Below are 20,355 nucleotides of genomic sequence, written 5' to 3'. Positions count from 1 at the left end.
ATGAACACCATTAAGTGTGAATATCTACATATTCAGATATTGCTTTTATTACTGACTAGACTCCTAGTTTAATCTATCCATCATGATTTTGTTCACTCTAAGGCTCATTTCCCATGGAGGGTATTTCTTCTAGCGGTTAGAACTTTGAGCTTAGTAATCTTGTGACAAAATATATAAACAACTTATAGACGTTGAACTTGTTGTTATATGTGTATACTCTAGAATATACTTAAATGATGGAAAGCAATGTCCTTGGACCCAAATATGATCCAAGTTGTTGTCGGTCAAGGCAAGACATTCAATGTAAACTGTTGCCATAATTAAATGTTCATAATATTGAAGGGAAAGATCATCAAAGAACTTATTTTTCCTTTCCTTTTTTGGTTATGGTAATTAGTTTTTAATCTCCACAGGTCTGATCCAGCTGATCAAAGTGGGGACTTATCAAGACCCGTGGGGCATCCCAACATTCAATCTGTATTGATACTTTTATGTACTGAATTACTAATTGTCTATAATCAACACCACTATCCATACTGATTTGCTATTTTTCCTTGAACCCATTATCTCTTAATAGATTATAGATGTGTTCACTTTCTACTGAATAACTATTTGTCTATAATCAACACCATTATCCAAAATGATTTTCTATCCAAACCGAACTTGCATCTACAAAAATGTTGATCCTGGATATTTCAGAAGTTTGTTGAACATTAAAGAAGGTATGCTATGGTTTCCTTTTCAATCCAGACTTTTCTAGACTTTATGCACAACATATTGTTGGTGTTAATATCTTGACCAAGTAATTGGTGTTTTTGAATTTTGCAGCTTATGGAGATGTAAACATTGTTTTTGCAGTTGACGCTATTCAAGCATTAGGTAACCTTACTAGGGTTAGAACCCATTTTTGGGCCAGTTGTCGTTTCTTATTGCCCGTACTACTAGTTAGTCCAGTACTCTTGCTAGATTAATTATTAAATTACAGTTGCAAAAATGCCCCATAAAAATGATAGTGGATGTGTGTTTGAGTAGTTATATGACTTTTTCTTTCTGGGTGCTTACCATTGATGTATAAATTGTTCAAATGTCATCTTTATGTTTTGCGATTATTTCCTTTTCTAACTGGAATTGGAATATACCTGACACCCGACAGCTCTTATAGATAATAAGATATAATTTGTGTCCAGTCACTCCCTGTTCTTGTAAATGCATCTGTGAGTTTTGATTAATGCTTAAAATGAGCTTATGTTTGCTGACTCTATGTAGGAGAAATTGAAGGAGAAGAAACCTACTTCAACGGAGGCCCTTACCCAAACTCTTCAGGCAATGCACAAGTCCGGATGCTTGAGTCTAACTGACATTGTTGAAGGCATGATCTACCTTTATTTCAGTTCTGAACTGTTTGTTTAACCTCTGAATAATATCATATCATTTCCTGGTGCTTAGAAGTATCTTGTGTGGAATAGCATAGGGTTGACTCCCTATTATATGCTATTCCACACTTTGTGTGAAACCGATGTGGGATCGTATCAATCCATCCCTCTTTTAAACCGGGTGGCAAACCCAAAGCCACGGGCCCACCATCCCTTTGCTGCCCTTTTCCTTCCGGCCCACATTTTTCGGTGGCACCCCTTTGGTCACTCCTACGGGTAGCCCCTTTCAGTAGGACATCCGGATCCATGTTCACCGCACCAAATTGATAAGCATATAAGATAGGAAGCCCTAACTTAACCCAAAACCATGGTCAAAGGTAAAAGGTTGACTCCCTATTATATGCTATTCCACACTTTTTGTGTGAAACCGATGTGGGATTGTATCAGTTTGACTCCATCCTCACTGGTGCCTCTTAAGATCTTGTAAATGATACTATGATGCAGGTAATTAGTCAGGCCTTTTAACTAATAACGCCTCAAATTTAAGAGTCATGTCATGATTTTGATTATTTGGGTGTCAATTGAGGTCTGAAGTTGTTATTGCTTTTGTTGCAGACTTTTCAGAGCAAGAGGTTTGCTTATGCAGTTAAGGAGAGTACCCTGATAGTCTTTTCATGGAACTGTTGCTCTGGGTTTTGGATGATAGGTTCCGGAGATGGATGATGGAAGTCTTGAACGTTCTGGTGTTAAAGATTCTGGTAACTATCACTGTAAACTTATGTGGCAAGTATAGCTTGTATTTTCTCCTCTCTTCTTGTAATATAATTGCTGTTGTGTGGCCGCATTGCACGTGCAGGATAACCCAGGACGGCGTCATCATTTCATGTGCTTATAAATCTGTTAAGACCTCTGGATCCATCAAGATGTCCATCTCCAGCATCAAATGATTCTCTTGCGATCAGAAACCTGAAGTTCTCTTATTTGGTTGTTAAATGTTTAATAAAGCTCCTAAAGGTATTAATATCTTGATCTGCTTTAACTTGTTGGTTTTAATTTTTATTTTAATTATATAGTTTTTTTTATCATATTGATGTTGTGGATCTTCCTTTTGTAAGAATATTGTAACAATCCGCCCTCCTAGGGTACAATAAATGCGGCGGCTGCTACCCAAAACCGACTCCAAAGAAGTAAACATAGGCTAGGATTTCATTAAAGTAGTATTGACCAAAAGAATGAAAGGAATATCAGAGTATTAAATGCAACAACTTAACCTAGAAGATTAAAGGAAGAAAGATATCATAAACGAGAATCAAAACCTTAAGAGTACGACATAGTATCCACGACAAAATCACCAGAAAAGACTAAGGCCTCAAACCGTAGGCAAGATGTAAATATTCCAAAAAGACATTCTAAAGAGTATCAAAAATTCAGCGGAAAACGACCAAGAGAAAGTATAGATATGTATGAAGACACAACTACGCTTAGTGTTCAACATATCCTCATTAATTAATTAAGCTGCTCAACACCCGCCACCACTCGTCGTCATTCAACCTGCACATAGGGAAAACACATGCAGGGCTGAGTATTTTGAAATACTAGTGGGCTTGTTGCCAAAACATTTTATAAGTTATGCCACCCTTACCAAGTGAACTCGAGTTTTAAGCAGTTATAAAAGAATATCACGAGTATCACAAAATATATTTTCATAGACTGGCCAGTCAAAATAACCTCCCATTTTCTCATAAATTAACAATCATTCCATGGTGCGACGAAAGTGTGGCCACACTTTTCGCCCACGAGACCGGCCGACTAGCAAGGACGGCTCTCGATCCCATCGTGTACACAGCCTGGTAGGGCTTGCGGCCCATACTCAGACCCGAATTTGTATAAGCAGAGCAGATATCACATAAAAACAAACATAGGTATGGCATAATAGTTAAACCACCCTTATATCTCCCAACAACATTTAGATAAAATAAAAGAGAGTTTTTAGAGTAAAGCCCACCTCGATTGCTTAGTTTTCAAGTAGTTTCGCTTTTCCGTTATCCGGCTTCGCAACCAAAGTTTCACCTTTTAATCATATAGGCACATATCACAAGTTAGGTTCGATACTATTTTTACTTATGCATGTCTCATTACTTTTCCCCTTCCCAACGATTTATCTCATCATTACTAATTAACCAAGGTCATGTTTATCACACCATGTTACTTAACTATCAAACACACACTACACAACACATCAACACACACACACGGCACACACACACTCACGCCACACATACACACGACACACACACACATACAAGTTCCCACATCCCTTTTTATCCCTCTTTCACTCAACTAAGATGCATGAGGGTTCAAGAAGACCAATTAATCGGTTAGAAGAAGAAAAGAAGAGGTAGAAGAAGAACAACCATAACTCTTAAACAAAAATACCTCTTTAACGAAAAACAATCGGTAGAAAAAGTATTAGCCTTGATTCTTCAAAGTTCTTGGATTAAACTTCAATTTTCTTCTCAAAGGATGAAGGATTAATGGAGTAATGTGGAAGAAAAATTGAGAGAGAGAGTGTGAGGGAGAAGGCCGAAAATATGGGGGCTAGGGTTGGGGTTTTGGTTCTTATTTATAGAGTTCCACAAGATCTTTAGGTAATTAGAATAGAATATTTGGTAAGATCTCATTCTCCCAATTAAATAAATAAATAAAATAATATTGTGAAGTAGGGAAGAAGAATTAACAAAAATAGAAGATAGCAATATCTCCTAATTTTCGAAAATTAGGCTAGGTAATTAGCCATGGTTTTATTTTTGGTATTTTTCCATATAGAATAAAATATCATGGAGCAAAATAAAAATAAGGAAAATCCTCCATGAAACAAGGTAGGGGCCGATTTCTATGCCTTTTAAATAAGGCATGAATTTTTGAACATTGACTAGAATAAAGTAAGGCAAGATCTCTTGAAGTATGGAAAGATTTGGTAGAATAATTAAATTCTAGGTATGGAAGGAAATCAAGTAAGGAATCAAATAAAATAAAACAATTCCTTCCTTCCCAAATATAGTGATTTTCGAAAATCACTAGAAAAGTAAGGGGGCTCGATTTCTCCATCTTTAAACAAGGAAATATTTGGCTCTTGGAATTTAATTTGGATAAATATCCCAAGGATTAAATAAATTCCGGAAAAATAGAAATTCTTCCTCCAAGGGGTCTAGGGTTCGAAAATTATGAGAATTAGGGTGACAAGTATTTATGGAAATTTTCTCTAATATTCCCACTCACCCATAAACAATTAAATTGCCACATAGACTCACAAATAATTAAATCACATGCCACATCATTAAAAGAATTAGTTTGACTTTTCAAACTTTCGCACAAACCCTAACTCAACTCGACCATATCAACTCATGAAATAAAAGCATTCTCGATGCCACGTCATCAACAATAAATTCTAGGGCTCAAAAATTTAGGGTTCTAAAATCCGGGATGTTACAAATATTATGTTGCATAGTTTGATAATCACTCTGACGGAAGTGTTTGAGAGCATTTTCATGGTCTTACATAGTCGATTTGTTAGTTATTGTTTAACTATTGGAGATCTCTGCAGGTGCTTCAGTCTCTTAGTTCTTAGTCGGATTCTACACGACACTATGTTCTTTTGGTCAGGTGTCTCAATATTTTAGGCTTATTATGAAACTGGTGTAAGCTGATCTTATCTCCTGTGCTCGTTATTTGACATAAGCAGCTCTCAGTGTCTATCTAAAATTTATACCGACAAAATGTTTAAAGATGTTCAGGCTGAAATTGTTGAGGCTTATCATAGCTGTAGCATGGTTGATATGTCAGTTCAGTCAAGCAATAAAGTTTACAAAGTAGTAGATGGTGGTCGCAATACCTTTAACGTCAACCATGAAGTTGGAGCTGAGGTGTACAGTTGTGAATGCAAGTTGTACTCCAGGCGGTATTTTATGCAGTCACATATTTTTTGTTTTCAAAAACACTAATGTGCAGCAAATTCCAGAGCAACATTTTGGATCACGATGGCTGAAGAGGCCCTTACTAAAGGCCGTCCATGGTTTTCCAAGAGACGAGTTTGAAATGACTGAAGGTACTTTCTTTTTTATCTCTGATGTTCTGATATGTTTACTGAATTGTATTGACATTTTTGAATGGTGTGAACAGATCCAGAAGTTGACGCTAAACGGAATGCAGTCACCAAGATGCACACAACATATAACCGTTTAGCTCAAAAGGCCGAGTCCAAAATCGATGATGTCAATGCACTCATATCTGGTATGGAGAGACTTGGTCTGGAACTGTTTGGTGATGAAGGGTTAGCAGTGCCTTCTTTGGATAAGGGAAAGAGGATCGAAAATATTTTTGGTGATCCAATACCGGATGCTATCAATGTTCGCCCACCTGATGCTGTACATACCAAGGGTTCTGGAAGCCGGAAGGTGTCAAAGAAAGAAGCGGCTATCAGGCAAATGAATAAACCTCTGCGACGTTGCGTGAAATGCCGCGAAATGGTGCGACATGATTCAAGGAACTGTGGCAAAGAAAAATAGAAAAACAAAAACAAGTGACAATGCTAAGGAGTTTTATTTCACTTTTTCCCTGATTTTGTTGCCCCATTTTTCTATTCGCCTCGTCTTCTTTATACAATTCCTTGGATATGGTTTTTCGTTTATTGCTTCTTTGGATTTTTCAACAAGTACTCATATTGTTTGTTTGATTGCCTCTGTTTTAAATTTAAGAGTTTAAATGCTATTTGGTCGATTGCGTTGTTATGCTTTTTGTGTTATCTGTACATCAACGGTGTTCCATATAAATTTCAATGCAAAAAGGTGATCTAAACTCTTTTTTTTACTTGTATGTACATCAATGTTGTTCAATGCAAATATCAATATAGTATTGTGCAAGTATCAATCCAATCCAGTTCAAACATCAATGTCTTGTTTTATGGAGTTGTAGAATTATTTTGGTTGTTTCCCTACGTTTTTCTGTGCGCTCTGCATACAAATATTGTTCAAGATTAATTTGACTGCAAAACAGTCAAAATAGCTATACCTTTTTTAGTTTTTTTTAACTCAATGTTCTTTAAGTTAAGTATCAATTCAAAGTTGTATAATAATCAGTGCACTTCGAATAAAATATAACCATTAACATTATTCCCAGTAAAATATGATTTATTGCATGGTGCATAAACTGACGTGTTGCTATATTAACAGTACACAATGTACACACAAATTCCTTAAAAAGCTGCATATAATAATCATCCTGTAAAACTCATCATCCGGAAAATAACAACAGCAAACATCATCTTCATAATAACAGCAAAAAAAGACAATCTAGAATTCAAAACACATGATCCAGAAAATCAGACACACTGGATAACTAATATAATTAAATCAACTTTCACTTAGGCTTCTTGCACATCAAATCTGCCACAAGCTTACCTATCTTGGTTCTCTTCTCTTTATTATCCTTGAAATATTTCTTCACACAATCCTTAATCTCAACTGAATGGTAATTGAAGTCCGTCGTCAGCAAGGCCTTGCAGTATTTACCGCGCATAATCTGCAGATTCTTCATAGATATGTTTGCAAGCCCCGTTGGCCAATCCTTCACCTTTTGGCCCATATACGTTTCCATGTGTCGCATTAAGAATCTAGCAGCATCATCCTTGCCTCCAGTACCTTGCCATGGCATATTTATGAACCGAATTTCGCACCCTTGGATTATGTTTGCTAGCATTTTATGTTTCTTACCCTCAAGATATGAACTAAAAAAATATTGCTGCAACAGAATAAAATGACTTCATTGTTATACTGATTTGCTATCTATAAATATGCTATGAAATATCAATACATCAATGAATGTACATACCAGTAACTCAATGTCGTCACCATACTTGCTACGATCGTTCAATCTATTGGATGTGGCGCAACTGTCAATTATGTCCATTTTTCCAGTCTTCAGTCCAAAACTAATAAGGTAATAATGTCGTCTGGAGTACATAGAAAATAACACCTAATATACACGGGGCGGAATGGATTAACTAAAGACGATAGATATTGAAGAAAAGGTAAATAAGTATTGACTTAACAGGTATTTACCATGTCGCTCCCATTCCAATTGAAATGTGTGAGATTCTGGACATGAGAATCAACACTCTGACAGAAATGATGAAACCCAGTAGCACGATCCCAATCGCGAGTATGATCGAGGAAACTGTGCAGTTGCAATTAATATGTATTTCAGTAACTTTATAGATTAGCTTGGTTTTACTATTAGCATAGTGGTTCACATACACATGGGAAAGTGGTCATGAACACCCGTGATGGTGACGATGGTGCTCGATATAATTCCATGTGATTCAAGTATGACGCCCAGGCGTCAACCACCTTCTCAAAAACATGGCTATGAGGTTTCATTGAGATCATCTGTATCTTTGTTAGTAGAACGGTGTCATCGAAGTAAACTTCCATGTTGCTGTATACGAGCCAATAAATTTAGTAAATCAATAAATCACCAACAATAACTCAAATGTCAACATTAATGGAAAACTATTTCAATAGGACAAGATGTAAATGTAAATGCCAAATTATCTTACTCATTTTCTCCTTGAGTCCACACCAACCAGTAGTACATGTCTCTTTCTTCAGCGCTCTGTTTTATCATAATCGGTACAGCCCTTTCATTGTAAGGTGAGCACAAAGCTGGACTCTTACGCTTCGTAGCACGCATCCGAACCCCTCGCACCAACTCTACAGATATTGGAGGCACCTGAGGTCAAGGATTAATAATCAGAAAATAAAAACTTTAGAGAAACAAATTTGTAATATCTTTAACCTCCATTGCAATCTTGTGTGTTGTTTGACGTCTATCTTGATATTCTGATACTTCCAAAGTTGGTCCATGTGCCTTTTGTTTCCCTTTCTCGACACCCAAAGCCTGCTGATGTTCATTATTAGTTAAGAAGAAAGCATCAACTCCTTCGTGTAGAACTACTTCCACAGCAGAACATATAATCGAGTCTGTGAGGACATGCTCAAGCTATGGGAGTTTTAAAAAATAACGGAAATATTGTAAGCCTAAAACCGTCACACAATAACTTTTACTATGTTGTATTACCTCTCTAGCTATGTCTTGAACAATTGAATTTGTCAATTTAATTGCGTTGGCAATCTCAGCATTAGTTCCCTTCTCATGACACAAAGACTCGTCCTACACGAATGTTGCCGACAACATCAACAAAATAAATATGGCATATCAATATAGCATAACACTTCAACACAATACGAAAATGTAGACTGCTATATGTAGTACGTCCGACAATTTTATTCACTTTTGGTATAGTAGGCATACCACCAGCCATTGTACTTGGAGAACGATTTGCAACACCTTTTGCGATGACCTCAGCACCAATGTTCCCAACAATCATATCCGGTTCCACATTACATTACTAAACATCATTTGTCAACACATATATGTCAAATACATTTTTTTGCTTTTAGTACGTCTCCTAACTATACTTACATATTCAGTTAGGCTTGCAACAAGTAGGTGATGCTCTTCAATGTCATTGTCAGACCATCCCCCCTTAAAGATATGAAATGGTTTCAACATCAATTCAACTTTATAATTTTTTATACGAACTAACTGCATTGATCTTGTACTGATACTACCCTGATATTGAAAATTACCAACTGTTGCCTCTATCAATAGGTCATCATCAGTTGTGTGTTTCTCGTGAATAAGAACTTCGTTTACAGACCCGAGACCTCCACTGCCGCCACCAATGTCAGCTTCGGCATATAAATCCTTACAATTCATCAAAAACACCATATATTAATCAATATCAACTTGTACGCTGGATAATGTTACAAGCATTATCAGCAGTATATTTTTAGACAGACAAACAATACACTTACTTGTGTGAACCCCATTCCCAAACTAAAACTTGGGAACTCATGTCTTTTGTGTAACAACTCCTCAGCCCCCTTCAAGAGCGCATCCAATGTCTCAGACCATTGACTACCGCGACACTCTTCTTGTGACATTGATTGTGTGAGGGTGCCCACTGGATTTGTGTCTTGTTCAATTGTAGTATCAGCTACACCGAATGCCCTCCTCATCATGTCCCATATCATTTTGAAACAGTCTAAAGTTCGTATTTCCACAGGAGTATCCTTAGAGTATCCTTCAGTACTTGCAGTAGATTGATCACAGCATCAGCCACTTTCATCGTACCATTTTTCCCAGATAGGTGTGTCGTATTTATGGGATAATCAATTGGTTGTTTTCCACTTTGTCGTTCGCTTAAACCACTATCACCCAATTCAGCCCTAGACTTGTCTTGACGTTTGTCAAACTGTTCATCTAAATATCCCTTGCCATAAGATCCATCCTGTTTTTCTGCTTCTTGCCGCTTTTTCAAAAGACCTTCAGTCCATCCTTCGACCATTGGATAGCAATGTGGCACAGGTCGTTGGCCATGGAAAATTCGATCAACATAACAACACTGACAAAATATATAAAGTATTTAACATCAATACAATACGAAGTAATAATCACCACAACATTATAGGCATGTCAACACAAGAAAATAATGAATTTAATTTGGGAGCTTACCACCAAAAAAGCAATTGGACCACTAAATGTTGTTGTTTTGTGTTCCTTCCAATGTCTATGCGTTTTAAGCAGAACGGAAATCATATAACCACACCAATTTATACGATGAAAATCTGTAATATCTTCGATGAAATGTAATATTTTTGGCCTAACATAGCCACACGCCGATGTCTCAATTAATGCAGACTCCAACAAAATTAGAAAAACCTTTTTAAACCAAGCTCCACCTTCAATGTCCTTCAACATCTCCTCTGCAACCTTACTTGCTTTAACGTTAGGTCTTTCCACACCCACTACACCTGCTATCTTACTCATTATGCTTATATCATCCTGCCTGTCAATCCTTTCTACTTTGATGTCACCTCGTGGAAAACCGAATGTCAATTCTACATCACTTTCATCTATGTGCAAATCAGGCCCACTACCCGGTAGCGCAATGTTGCATTTAATTGGGTCAAAATTCTTTAACAGCCAAGAGGCCAACTCTCTCGGTATTGCAGCGACATTGTAATGTATAAGTTCTCCAAACCCCATTTCTGTAACTGCTGCTATTTGTTTTTCATTCAAAGATTGTAAAATCTTCACAAATTTTCTTGTATTCCTCTTGATTATGAGCTTTTCCCCCTCATCAGTTGCATCACCACTGTTTCTTACAACGATTGCAGTTGAACCTTTATTACGCTTTGTACCTATAATGTTTACAACGATTCACATTATCATTCTTAATATCTACATAGCTATTAAGACACATCACTACAATAGAGGAGATACATCAACACAACAGCTACATGAATACAAGGGAGATATTAAACTTTCTAACATCAATACACAGCAGCTATACATCAACACAGCAGATACATCAAAAACAGAGAGGAGATACATCAACACATCACTAAAAAGAAGGCCAAATTTTCCTTTTAGTCATCAACACAACAGATGCATCTCTACAATAGAAAGATACATCACAATTTCCATGGAAAGAGAGATATAGTACTGTCAGCTACATGTCAAGAGAAATTCCAAAATAAATTTGCAAAACACTAGCTTCTGGACAAATCAATACAACAAAACAACACACAACCTTCATTACCACCGAAACAAGTAATAGATTCTCCAGACAAACTCAATTGATACGCAACTGTAATCAGAAAACAGTGTGACATTTTCAGAGTTCGCATAAAGGAACATCAATGGCAGCAACAATCTACTGAAAACACCAAATTAAGAACGAAGAACAGAAAACATTGACATTAAATCACCTCCAGATGATTCCCCAACATGGTTTGCAGCCGTTCTCTTCAACCGGGACATTGTTGTTCGATGAAAATTTTTGACGGAGAGAGATTAAATCTGTTTGCTTCAACACTAAGTTTCGACTGCTTCAATAGTTGAGGGAGAGAGTGTGAATTCATTCCTAGAATAAGAAGCATAATTGATCGGAAAATTGGGGGAGAGAGAGATTACGCAGGATCTTTAATTTCCAGAAATCTCGTTGCCTACCAAAAATAAAAATGGACGATCTTTTAACTTGTGACACTATTACCCTCTTTAGATATTTCTCCCAAACTGTATTGCCATCCGTCTAACTAAATTAGAATCACACGATTTCAAAATCATATGACATATAATTGGTAGTTGTTATTTACTTAAGGGTGGTATCACCCTGATGCACTTTTTATTAGCACTAAATAAACCTGCAAGTATACAAAGTATATTTAGTATAGCTAAAGGTTAGTACCGGATATCGAACACGGGGAAGACGAACACAAAGTGTCTATCCTCTACTAAGACTCAAATACTATTGGAAAAACAATTGGATTTTGAAAACTTTTGAAAAACTAAAAACAATAGAAAGCATAGACCAACTAAAAGCGAATAAAACACAGAAAAGACGATAGAGATAAGGGAATCCCGGGATGTGTGTTCACGGTTATGGTTATACAAAATTCCAACTACAATACCCTAACACAGTTTATACTTTGAAAGGACGAGTCACCTAGCTTATGCTCATGCGATACAAATGTTGATTACAAGATTAGGGTTGTCAATCCTAACACGTAACTCCAAAAAGCTCCTAAGACCCTTGAAAAGTCCTCACTCTCAATTAACAGTGCCGTTTTAAGGGAAGCTAACTGTAGTGTCTACTAAGTGAATCTAACTCGCTAGAACTCTGTCACAGTTATGAGCAACTTATATTAAATCATACACGATTGTGTCACTCAATCATGCATCATCAAAACTACTTAGGGAAGAAACAAAGTAAAAACAAAACGGATATTAGATAGAAAAAGGAATTTGTATAACCAAAGTCGTTACTAACACATCCCTAGAATCCTATGAGTTTAGTTACACATAATTGAATAAGCTAAAAACATAGATTGAAGGGAAGACAATTTGAACATAAAACTAAAGCAAATAAAACCCGTGGGTTGAATCCTTGTCGTTCTTGATGTTCTTGAAATCCTTCTCCAACTCCTTGCACCAATGAAGTACTCTAGGTCTTGATCTCTATGAAGTATTTTGCAAGTAGAAGTTCTCTCTTTTTTTATGAAGCTTGAGGTCTTATTTATAGGGGAAAGCCAATCCTTGTTGTAAAAGGAAAAGATCTCCAAAATATGGTAAATCTGGGCGCAAATCTAGGGCTTCTCGAAAAATATCCCAAGTAGAGTAAAGATAACTCCGTTTTTCTAAACCCAAGACACTTTTAACACTTTATTTATTTCTCCTTCAACTCACTTTCCAATCCTTTGATTTTCTTTTCTTTTCACAACCTTTCACACATTTTTTTCTCCTTTTTTTTTTCTTTTTCTTTTTCTTTCTTACACATCCCTTTTTTTTCTAAGATCAAGCACATATTTGGAATTTTTCTCAATTTCACAACTTGTACTTTCTTTATATTAAGCACACTATTATTTATACTTTTCTCCTTATCTCTCCAATTCCTTTACAAAATAAGATAGCAAAAACTAACTAACCCAAGGAATTGTCCCCATTATTTTGGCTTCCAAAGAATAGGCTTAAAGGCTCCGAAGAGACCAAACTAGGGCTCTCCATTTTATAAATCTTGTGGTTATGATTAATTTACAATTAATTTAATTTTTTATTCAATAAAAACAAGCTAAGGGATATTTTCAGAAAGCAGTTTATTAATCTTCAACAATACGTGAATCGCTTTCTTTCTCAATTCTGCGATCTTCATACAATCTTCACTCAATCTTCACGCAATCTTCATCAACTTTTACTCAATTTTCTTCAATTTTCTCGCAATTTACGTGAGCTGTATAATCTGCATCAACATATTCTTCAATCTGCACCAACATCTTCTTCAATCTGCATCGATCTCCACGATCTACCTCAATCGCGATCAGCCTCAATCTGCAATTCCTTCAATTCACGTTCTACCTCCATCGTGTTTTGCTTCCTCAATTCACGATTGTTTTGCAATTTCTGCATCGTCGAACAATCGCGATCAAATTCCTTCAATTGCTGCATCGTCAAACAATCGTGTGTTTTGCAATTGCTGCATCAAATTCTCGATCGATATGCCTCAGTTTTCGCAATTCCTTCAATTAACGATCTACTTCAATTGTCATCCATGGAGAATTCCACACGTGAAATTCATCAGCAGCTCGATGGTGTAGGAACGACACCGACAAATTCTGTGGTTGAAGATGGATCTTCATCGACCAATAATGAAGAAGCTAGTATTGGATCAATTCTGGATTATCTACAACATCAAAGAGGCACTCTATTGTAGTGTATATGCAATTGATCCATGAGCTTAAAACTAATGAAGTAAAACAATTTTTTTTCATGTTTGTAGTGTATATGCGATTTGTACTCATAATGAACTAAACTTTGGTTATCCCGAAGTAATCTATGCATATATAAAAGGCGAGTTTTGGCCTTTTTTTGAAATATTTATAAGTTTCGTCCTCATTCTGAAATACTTATAAGTTATAGACTAATTTGATTATTTGATAATTGGGCATGATAATCAATACATATAGCATTTATAATTCAAGTATTAATTATTTAATATCCGATAAAGGTGGGAATCATAATTAATAACTATAGAACCATCAATGTTGAGCCAGAAATTAAGCCACGATACCAATTGTGTTCACAAAATTTGTTTCACGGTACGTCGTATGATTGCATCATGTTCTTCTCACATTATTAATTTTTCTACTTTTTTTTAAGTTTGCTTTCTGATACGTTTATTATTCCACATATCTTGCATTATTATTTAGTTGCATTATTTAGGGATTGCATATCTTTTTCATATCTTTTGTTTGGCTCATTAAGTTAGTATCCCTATTATAAATAGGGCTATTGTTATTCTCATTATTTAATCAAGAAATACAATTACCTTTATCTTATTTTGATGTTTATTTCAATTCGGTGTTGATCTTGGTTTGACCGACGGGCAAAGCTTCCGCGACTACCTTTTATCCCTCCGACGATCGCCTCTGCGACGCCGGAATCTTGTTAAGAGAAATCATCTTTTAACAATTGGTGCTTTCATTGAGAGCTTTCAATCTGTAAAACTGTACACTAAAATTATATGATTAGGCTTTCATTGTTATATTTTACTAGTTTCTTTTCACTAAGTAGATTGTTTTTGTACAGTTTAAGATCGACTAGTGAATAGATGGTGATATTAAAGACCAATGTTAATTTCATGTCACACTTTGTGATTGTATAGTGCATAAGCAGCCACATCCAATCAAAAACCCTAACTCCTATGGAATGCCGGCCGATAATCCTATCCTTGCTCTTTGTTAAGTGGTGTGATTGTCTATGCCGATCATCTGTTTCAGCTTACACAAGCTGCTATTGCCCTAACCGAAACTGCTCTGAGCTGATCCTCAATGAGTGCGACGAGGCGACCACCAAATGTGTTTGTCCCGCATGCAAGATGCTCGTTTGCTATGCGTGTAGGGTTCCATGGCACGTCGGGTTTAGATGCAGTGAGACCTCCCAAGAAAGGGATGAAAAATGACGTTCAATTCGGTGTTTTGCTTTAGAAAATGCAGTGGACAAGATGCCCTAACTGTGGCCAATCAATAGAACGTCGTGGTGGTTGCCAGTACGTTATATGCAGGTTCTTTTCATTACTATATGTGTTTTATTTAATTCACCATGTTACTGTTATCACTTCAATTGTATCTTCAATTAAATTAAGGAATAATTGTAATTACATTCACAAATTTTCCTTGAGTTTTGGTTTGTCAAGTAAATTTTTAAACTGGAATATAAAATTAGAAATTTTCAATTTTATGTAATTGTCCCACAATAATCAAAATTTGAAAAATTGACGTGACACAAAATCATACCTTGTTAATAAATTATCATCGTTTTATTTTCAATTTTTTACCATTTTAGGACAATTGCAGCAAAATGATAATTTATGTTTTTTATTCCATGAAATACCGGAAATCAACTAATAATTATGATTTAATTTACTAACTGTTCCTTAAATTAAAAAATCTTACAGTATGTAAAACCAGAGAATGTTATATTGCTAACTCTTAACTTAATTGCTAACTACCACTAAATAATACTCATTAAATATTCAAATTAAGGGCTTGGATTATCAATCCCTAAATGTCAATACGATCAACGAAAAACGTCAATAAGGCTATAGGATTAATTCTAAAAAATATCAATAGGGGTATTGATGTCAATTAACTACATGTTTAGTTATAACTAACTTTTAAAAGAAATCTCAAAACTTTAAATTCATATAACATATATCAAATTAAAGATAATTTCATAAGGATTCCAACGATATCCTACATCCATATGTTCCGACGTCAAAATTTGAAAAAAAATCAAATTTTTTTAATATTTTCGTACAGTTAAAAATGTCAACATACTATATAAAATATGTCAATATAATACATGTAGAATGTCAATATAAGCAATGGGTTAACATTTTTAAAGCATTGTGTTGACATTCTCAAAGCATTGTGTTGATATTTTCGAAATACTATATTGACATTTTCATTCAAAACCCTAATTTAGAGTTTTTTTTAATCTTTTTTTATTTTATTAATAAAAATAAAAATTACACGTGGCAAATTACAGACCACACGTTTTCTAAAATTCTATGACCTTAAATTAATTATAGTTAGCAATTAAATGATGGGTTAGCAATTGATTACTCCCACGCGTAGAACCTATATAGTACTATTAATTACACTACTTGTGAACTATCCTATTTCCATTTATGATTTATTTAGATGTCAATTAGAACCTGTAAGAATACACATTTGTATAATAAAAATATATAAGTAGACAAGTAGTACTATAGGAGTATCACATTATATATACTATTATAATATTAAACTCCTGTGTCAATGTGTCATGCAGGTGTGGGACCGTATATTGCCACGTATGTGGTTCACAAAAATGTCGTCAAATACACAGGAGTCGAAATTTGCTTTCGTTATTTGCATTAATATCTTTGTTTTGTTTTATGGTAGTTGCTTCTATTGTGAGGCGATGATTTGGAGGAAATTGAAATTAAAATTTCATCTATTGTCAATTGTTTATGGAAGACAGTGTCAATTGTCACACGACTGTTACTAAAGTCAAAAATTAGACATCTATCGTTCCTCAAAGCAAGTTTGGTCCTACACATAAGTGCAATAACTTTTGGTCTTGAATGTATGTATTGGTTCACATTTAAAAAGAAATTTCTTCATTTTCATTGGTCTTGAAAGTATGTTTTGGTTCACATTTAAAACGAAATTTCTTCATTTTCATAATTACTATTAGAGTGAACTATAAAATTAATACCTAAAAAATAAGGTTTATTTTTAATCTTAAAAGTATGTTTTGGTTCACATTTAAAAAAATTTCTTCATTTTCATAATTAATTTTTAGATAATTTATCTCAAAAAATTTCTTCGTTTCCATACATTCAAAAATCATAAGTTTGGTTCTCAAATCAAAGTAAATAGACAAATATACCCTCAAGAGCTAAAGGGTGGAATAGTGAATTTGAGATTTATGGAACTTTTTAACTGAAAATTGTATTTTGTAAATGTTGAGTACTAAAAAGATGCGAATTCTATTTTTTGGGTACCAGTTTTGTAGTTCAATCTTAAGCTGGTTCATTTATTTTATTAGATTACAATATCATCTATATGATTTAAGTATTTATGTTGGTTAACGATTGATTAAATCCTCTAATGACTCATTACTATTTAAATAATTGCAATCATTTTTTGGGTTGCTTAATCATGCTGTGTTATAATTGTGGCATATCACATACAGTTGTTAACAATATTACTAGTACTATATGTCATCTAGGGAAGGTGCTTCTTTTTTGTATGTTTTACTCCATAAATCATGACTGATTGATTTTCAATGAATACCACAATTCCTTTCAAATGGTTACACTTTATTATGTTTAGAACTGCTTTATTATGAGAATGTTTTTATGTGTATAAAACAATATTTTTTGTATATTACAATATGGTTGATTTTTTATTGCATGACATTATTTTGAAGTTGGTTTGGGCTTGGATTGGCCCTGTCCAATATTTTGTATATAGACTTAGTGGGCAACCCGAAAGGTCTACTTTATAGCGGGCCTATACTTCCCATCGATTTATCATGAATTCCCAAATTTTAGAATTTTTAGTGATCAGAGAAATAAAATAATTAAATCCATAAAATTGGCTAAGTAAGTAAACTGTATACATGCATTATATTCTTAATGAAAAATACAGAAATAATAGATTTCCTTTATTGAATTTAAAATATATTCCAATCTGAAAATCCAAAAAAATAAGAAAACCAATGCCAATCGAACCAAAAATCCAAAATTTGAAGGAAAATAAATTGATCAAATCTGAAAATCCGAAAAAATACGAACCAATTAATACTTGTGATTTAGTTCTCTTCAATTATTTGGAGTAGGAATATTCCTCTCACACCTATATTTGGCCATTTTAAGGGCAATTGTAAGTTGCATGATTCTTGACGACATAGATTGTTCAATTATTTAGAACACGGATATTCTGCTCACCCCTATATTTGACCATTTTTAGGGTAATTGTCGAAACAAATGAAGAAGTTGCATGATTCTTGATGACATACATTGTTCAATTATTTAGAGCACGGATATTTTGCTCAGCCCTATATTTGACCATTTCTTGGGCAATTGTCGAGACAAATGAAGAAGTTGCATGATTCCCGAGCACAAACGTCGCAACACCCGTTTTGTGGTGAGAAGTTGATAGGTGAGAGTGTGCGGAATTCAAACATTCTTCCCCAATTTGATGTTTCTATACTTGCCTTCCTATGGAAGCATAGATCGCATTGGCGACAATGATACATCCATCTCCTGGGATCTTGGATGGAAGTATATATAGACCGCATTCGCGACAATGATACATCCAGCTCCTGGGATTTTAGGTGGAAGTATAGATCGCAGATGCGACAGTGATACATCCAGCTCCTGGGATGCATTTCCCTTCCGCAGGTGACCACGTGAAATTCACCAGGATGGTTGCGACTGGCCTGTCGCAGGCCAAACACAGCTGCCTCTGGTGGCGCTGGTCCCATCCGCGGCTGGTGGTTGACTCCAAGGGGTTGTTGTGGGTGAGCTGCGTGTTGAAGGAAATTATTTCCATCATCACGACGGCTCTATTTAGTTCCTCAACCACCTCATTTGTTGGAAGCCAGAACATGTCTTTCTCATTCCACCCATTTACTCTGTTGAAAACATACATCGTTATTGTATTTTCTTTCTCACAAACAAAATGGATCTTTAACTAACAAAAATTCTCTTAAATTGCATGAAAATAGTGACTCGGGCTATTAGCTACACAACAAAGACAAGTACTACATGCTATATTCGTAACATAGAAATAAGACATATATATACGTACCTAGTCGTGCGAGGCGACTTGTTGAAGGCGCGCTCGAGATGCATAACATAACTGCAAATCTCCTCCTCCTCATCATCAATCTCACTCATTTTTTCTCTCAATTCAATTTGGAATGTTTATTCATTGTGTGTGTTAGTATGCAATTGACAAGTTCTTATATAATGACAAATCTTGGGGGGATTTTGGTGCTTTGATTTTTTCAAATTAGCCGGACAATATAATAATACAAACTTGTAATGTTGGCAAAGAATATATCACTAAATTACTCAAAGAATCTCCTTTTTCTTTTGTCATTGTCGTCTGCTTTTTAATACTCAGATCATTCAAACATTGAGGAAATAACTCTGAGCTGAGTCAAACTAGTTGTTGGGATAGTTTTTATATTTAAAAGCAATAATAAATATTTTATTCAAAGTAATTTGAAGAATTGGCATCTTCTCTTTTTCCTTTTTCTTTTAATTTTTTTATTATTATTTTTTTTCTTTTTGTGCTTTTGAGGAACTTATACTCTCTTCTTTGTAGTACTCCTACTTTGTATTTACCTGCCCATTCAAATTTAGTAAGTGTGTTAGTAACCTTAGTTTGTGTAACAAATGAACAAAATTTATGTTAACGCCAATCTCAAAATGTTTATAATATTTATACTGAAATGTATTCCCACACCCACAAGAAATTGAATTTGAGATCATCATTTATTCCTCCAATCCACCACCATATAATTTTAATTTTTGGCGTGTGACATTGCATCGAACAACTGGAGCGCTTGGAAGAATTTCAAACAAAATCAATGGAATATGTATAGACCCTTTTAATTCCTCTTATCTTTCATTTTTAAATCTTTCCGTTATACTATAATCTTTCCATTGTTTATTGGAATTGAATATTAACACATGAGAAGACAGGAGTAACAGAAAAAATAGATACTAAATCTTAAAAAGTCTTATAAATATGAGTAATAGATTAAATTCATAAAAGTAATACTCGTATGATATGGATACCATTTATATTTTATTGTCCAAAATGATTATTTATTTTAAGCCTCAAACAACTATGTTGAAAGGCCTAAGTTATAATGGCAAAGCAGTGGGTTTGGAACTTTGGATCGGCTCGATCCAATATTTTTGGTTTGGGTTTGGCCTACCATAAGCGGATCCAGGATTTATTATTTGGGAGTACGAGTCGTATGATAAATAATTACATAACACTAAAAAAATAGAAAATAGTGGTAAAATAATATTTGAAATATTATTCAATTTTTAACTCGTGTATTTTAAAATAAAATAAACCAAAAACTATACATAACATCTAATTTATTTTTCTACGAGTCTTCATTTCCTCAAAGCGATGGCTATATCATCATCAGAGACTTGCAGAAACATTTTTTTCTCAATGTAAGTCACCAAACAATCATCGGGTTGATCACCAATTCTATTTCGCAA

The 20,355-nt window shown here is 34.8% G+C and overlaps 3 protein-coding genes across 18 annotated transcripts in view; 1 reads left to right on the top strand and 2 right to left on the bottom strand.

Annotated features, from left to right (window-relative positions):
• Positions 1–6,060, top strand: part of LOC125205074 (protein MOR1-like) — a 15,606-nt gene extending 9,546 nt beyond the window's left edge. For 2 of the 12 annotated variants that reach the window (XM_048103885.1, XM_048103887.1), the window contains 5 exons: positions 1,989–2,131; positions 2,230–2,387; positions 4,978–5,331; positions 5,392–5,478; positions 5,553–6,060. In XM_048103885.1, coding sequence (XP_047959842.1) covers positions 5,250–5,331; positions 5,392–5,478; positions 5,553–5,938 — 555 coding nt within the window. In that variant the 5' untranslated portion in view covers positions 1,989–2,131; positions 2,230–2,387; positions 4,978–5,249 and the 3' untranslated portion in view covers positions 5,939–6,060. Of the gene's footprint in view, positions 1–41; positions 723–828; positions 880–1,266; positions 1,878–1,988; positions 2,132–2,229; positions 2,388–4,977; positions 5,332–5,391; positions 5,479–5,552 lie in introns of those variants that run through there. The other 10 variants (XR_007173712.1, XR_007173713.1, XR_007173716.1 and 7 more) reach the window with 10 other exon arrangements.
• Positions 6,061–6,620: 560 nt separating this feature from the next.
• Positions 6,621–11,528, bottom strand: LOC125207740. Of its 5 annotated transcripts, XM_048107215.1 has the most exons (12): positions 11,267–11,522; positions 10,008–10,696; positions 9,308–9,897; positions 9,084–9,197; positions 8,913–8,975; positions 8,508–8,600; positions 8,226–8,330; positions 7,987–8,159; positions 7,685–7,865; positions 7,490–7,604; positions 7,260–7,403; positions 6,621–7,169 (listed from the first exon to the last, which is right to left on the bottom strand). In XM_048107215.1, the coding sequence occupies exons 3-10, from the start codon at positions 9,524–9,526 to the stop codon at positions 7,539–7,541; spliced, it is 1,014 nt and encodes a 337-aa protein (XP_047963172.1). In that variant the 5' UTR covers positions 9,527–9,897; positions 10,008–10,696; positions 11,267–11,522; the 3' UTR covers positions 6,621–7,169; positions 7,260–7,403; positions 7,490–7,538. The 5 variants fall into 5 exon arrangements, with proteins under 5 accessions (XP_047963172.1, XP_047963169.1, XP_047963168.1 ...); XM_048107212.1 differs by having other exon boundaries at positions 7,260–7,380; positions 8,913–9,197; positions 11,267–11,523; XM_048107211.1 differs by having other exon boundaries at positions 8,913–9,197.
• Positions 11,529–17,747: 6,219 nt separating this feature from the next.
• LOC125207744 lies at positions 17,748–19,054 on the bottom strand. The gene is made up of 2 exons (XM_048107220.1): positions 18,917–19,054; positions 17,748–18,740 (listed from the first exon to the last, which is right to left on the bottom strand). Exons 1-2 carry the CDS (start codon positions 19,003–19,005, stop codon positions 18,437–18,439), a joined length of 393 nt encoding a protein of 130 aa, XP_047963177.1. The 5' UTR covers positions 19,006–19,054; the 3' UTR covers positions 17,748–18,436.
• Between the last annotated feature and the right edge of the window lie 1,301 nt (positions 19,055–20,355).

Source organism: Salvia hispanica, chromosome 2 (assembly GCF_023119035.1).
Source record: "Salvia hispanica cultivar TCC Black 2014 chromosome 2, UniMelb_Shisp_WGS_1.0, whole genome shotgun sequence".
Lineage (NCBI taxonomy): Eukaryota > Viridiplantae > Streptophyta > Magnoliopsida > Lamiales > Lamiaceae > Salvia > Salvia hispanica.
This window is presented reverse-complemented; position numbering and strand designations above follow the sequence as displayed.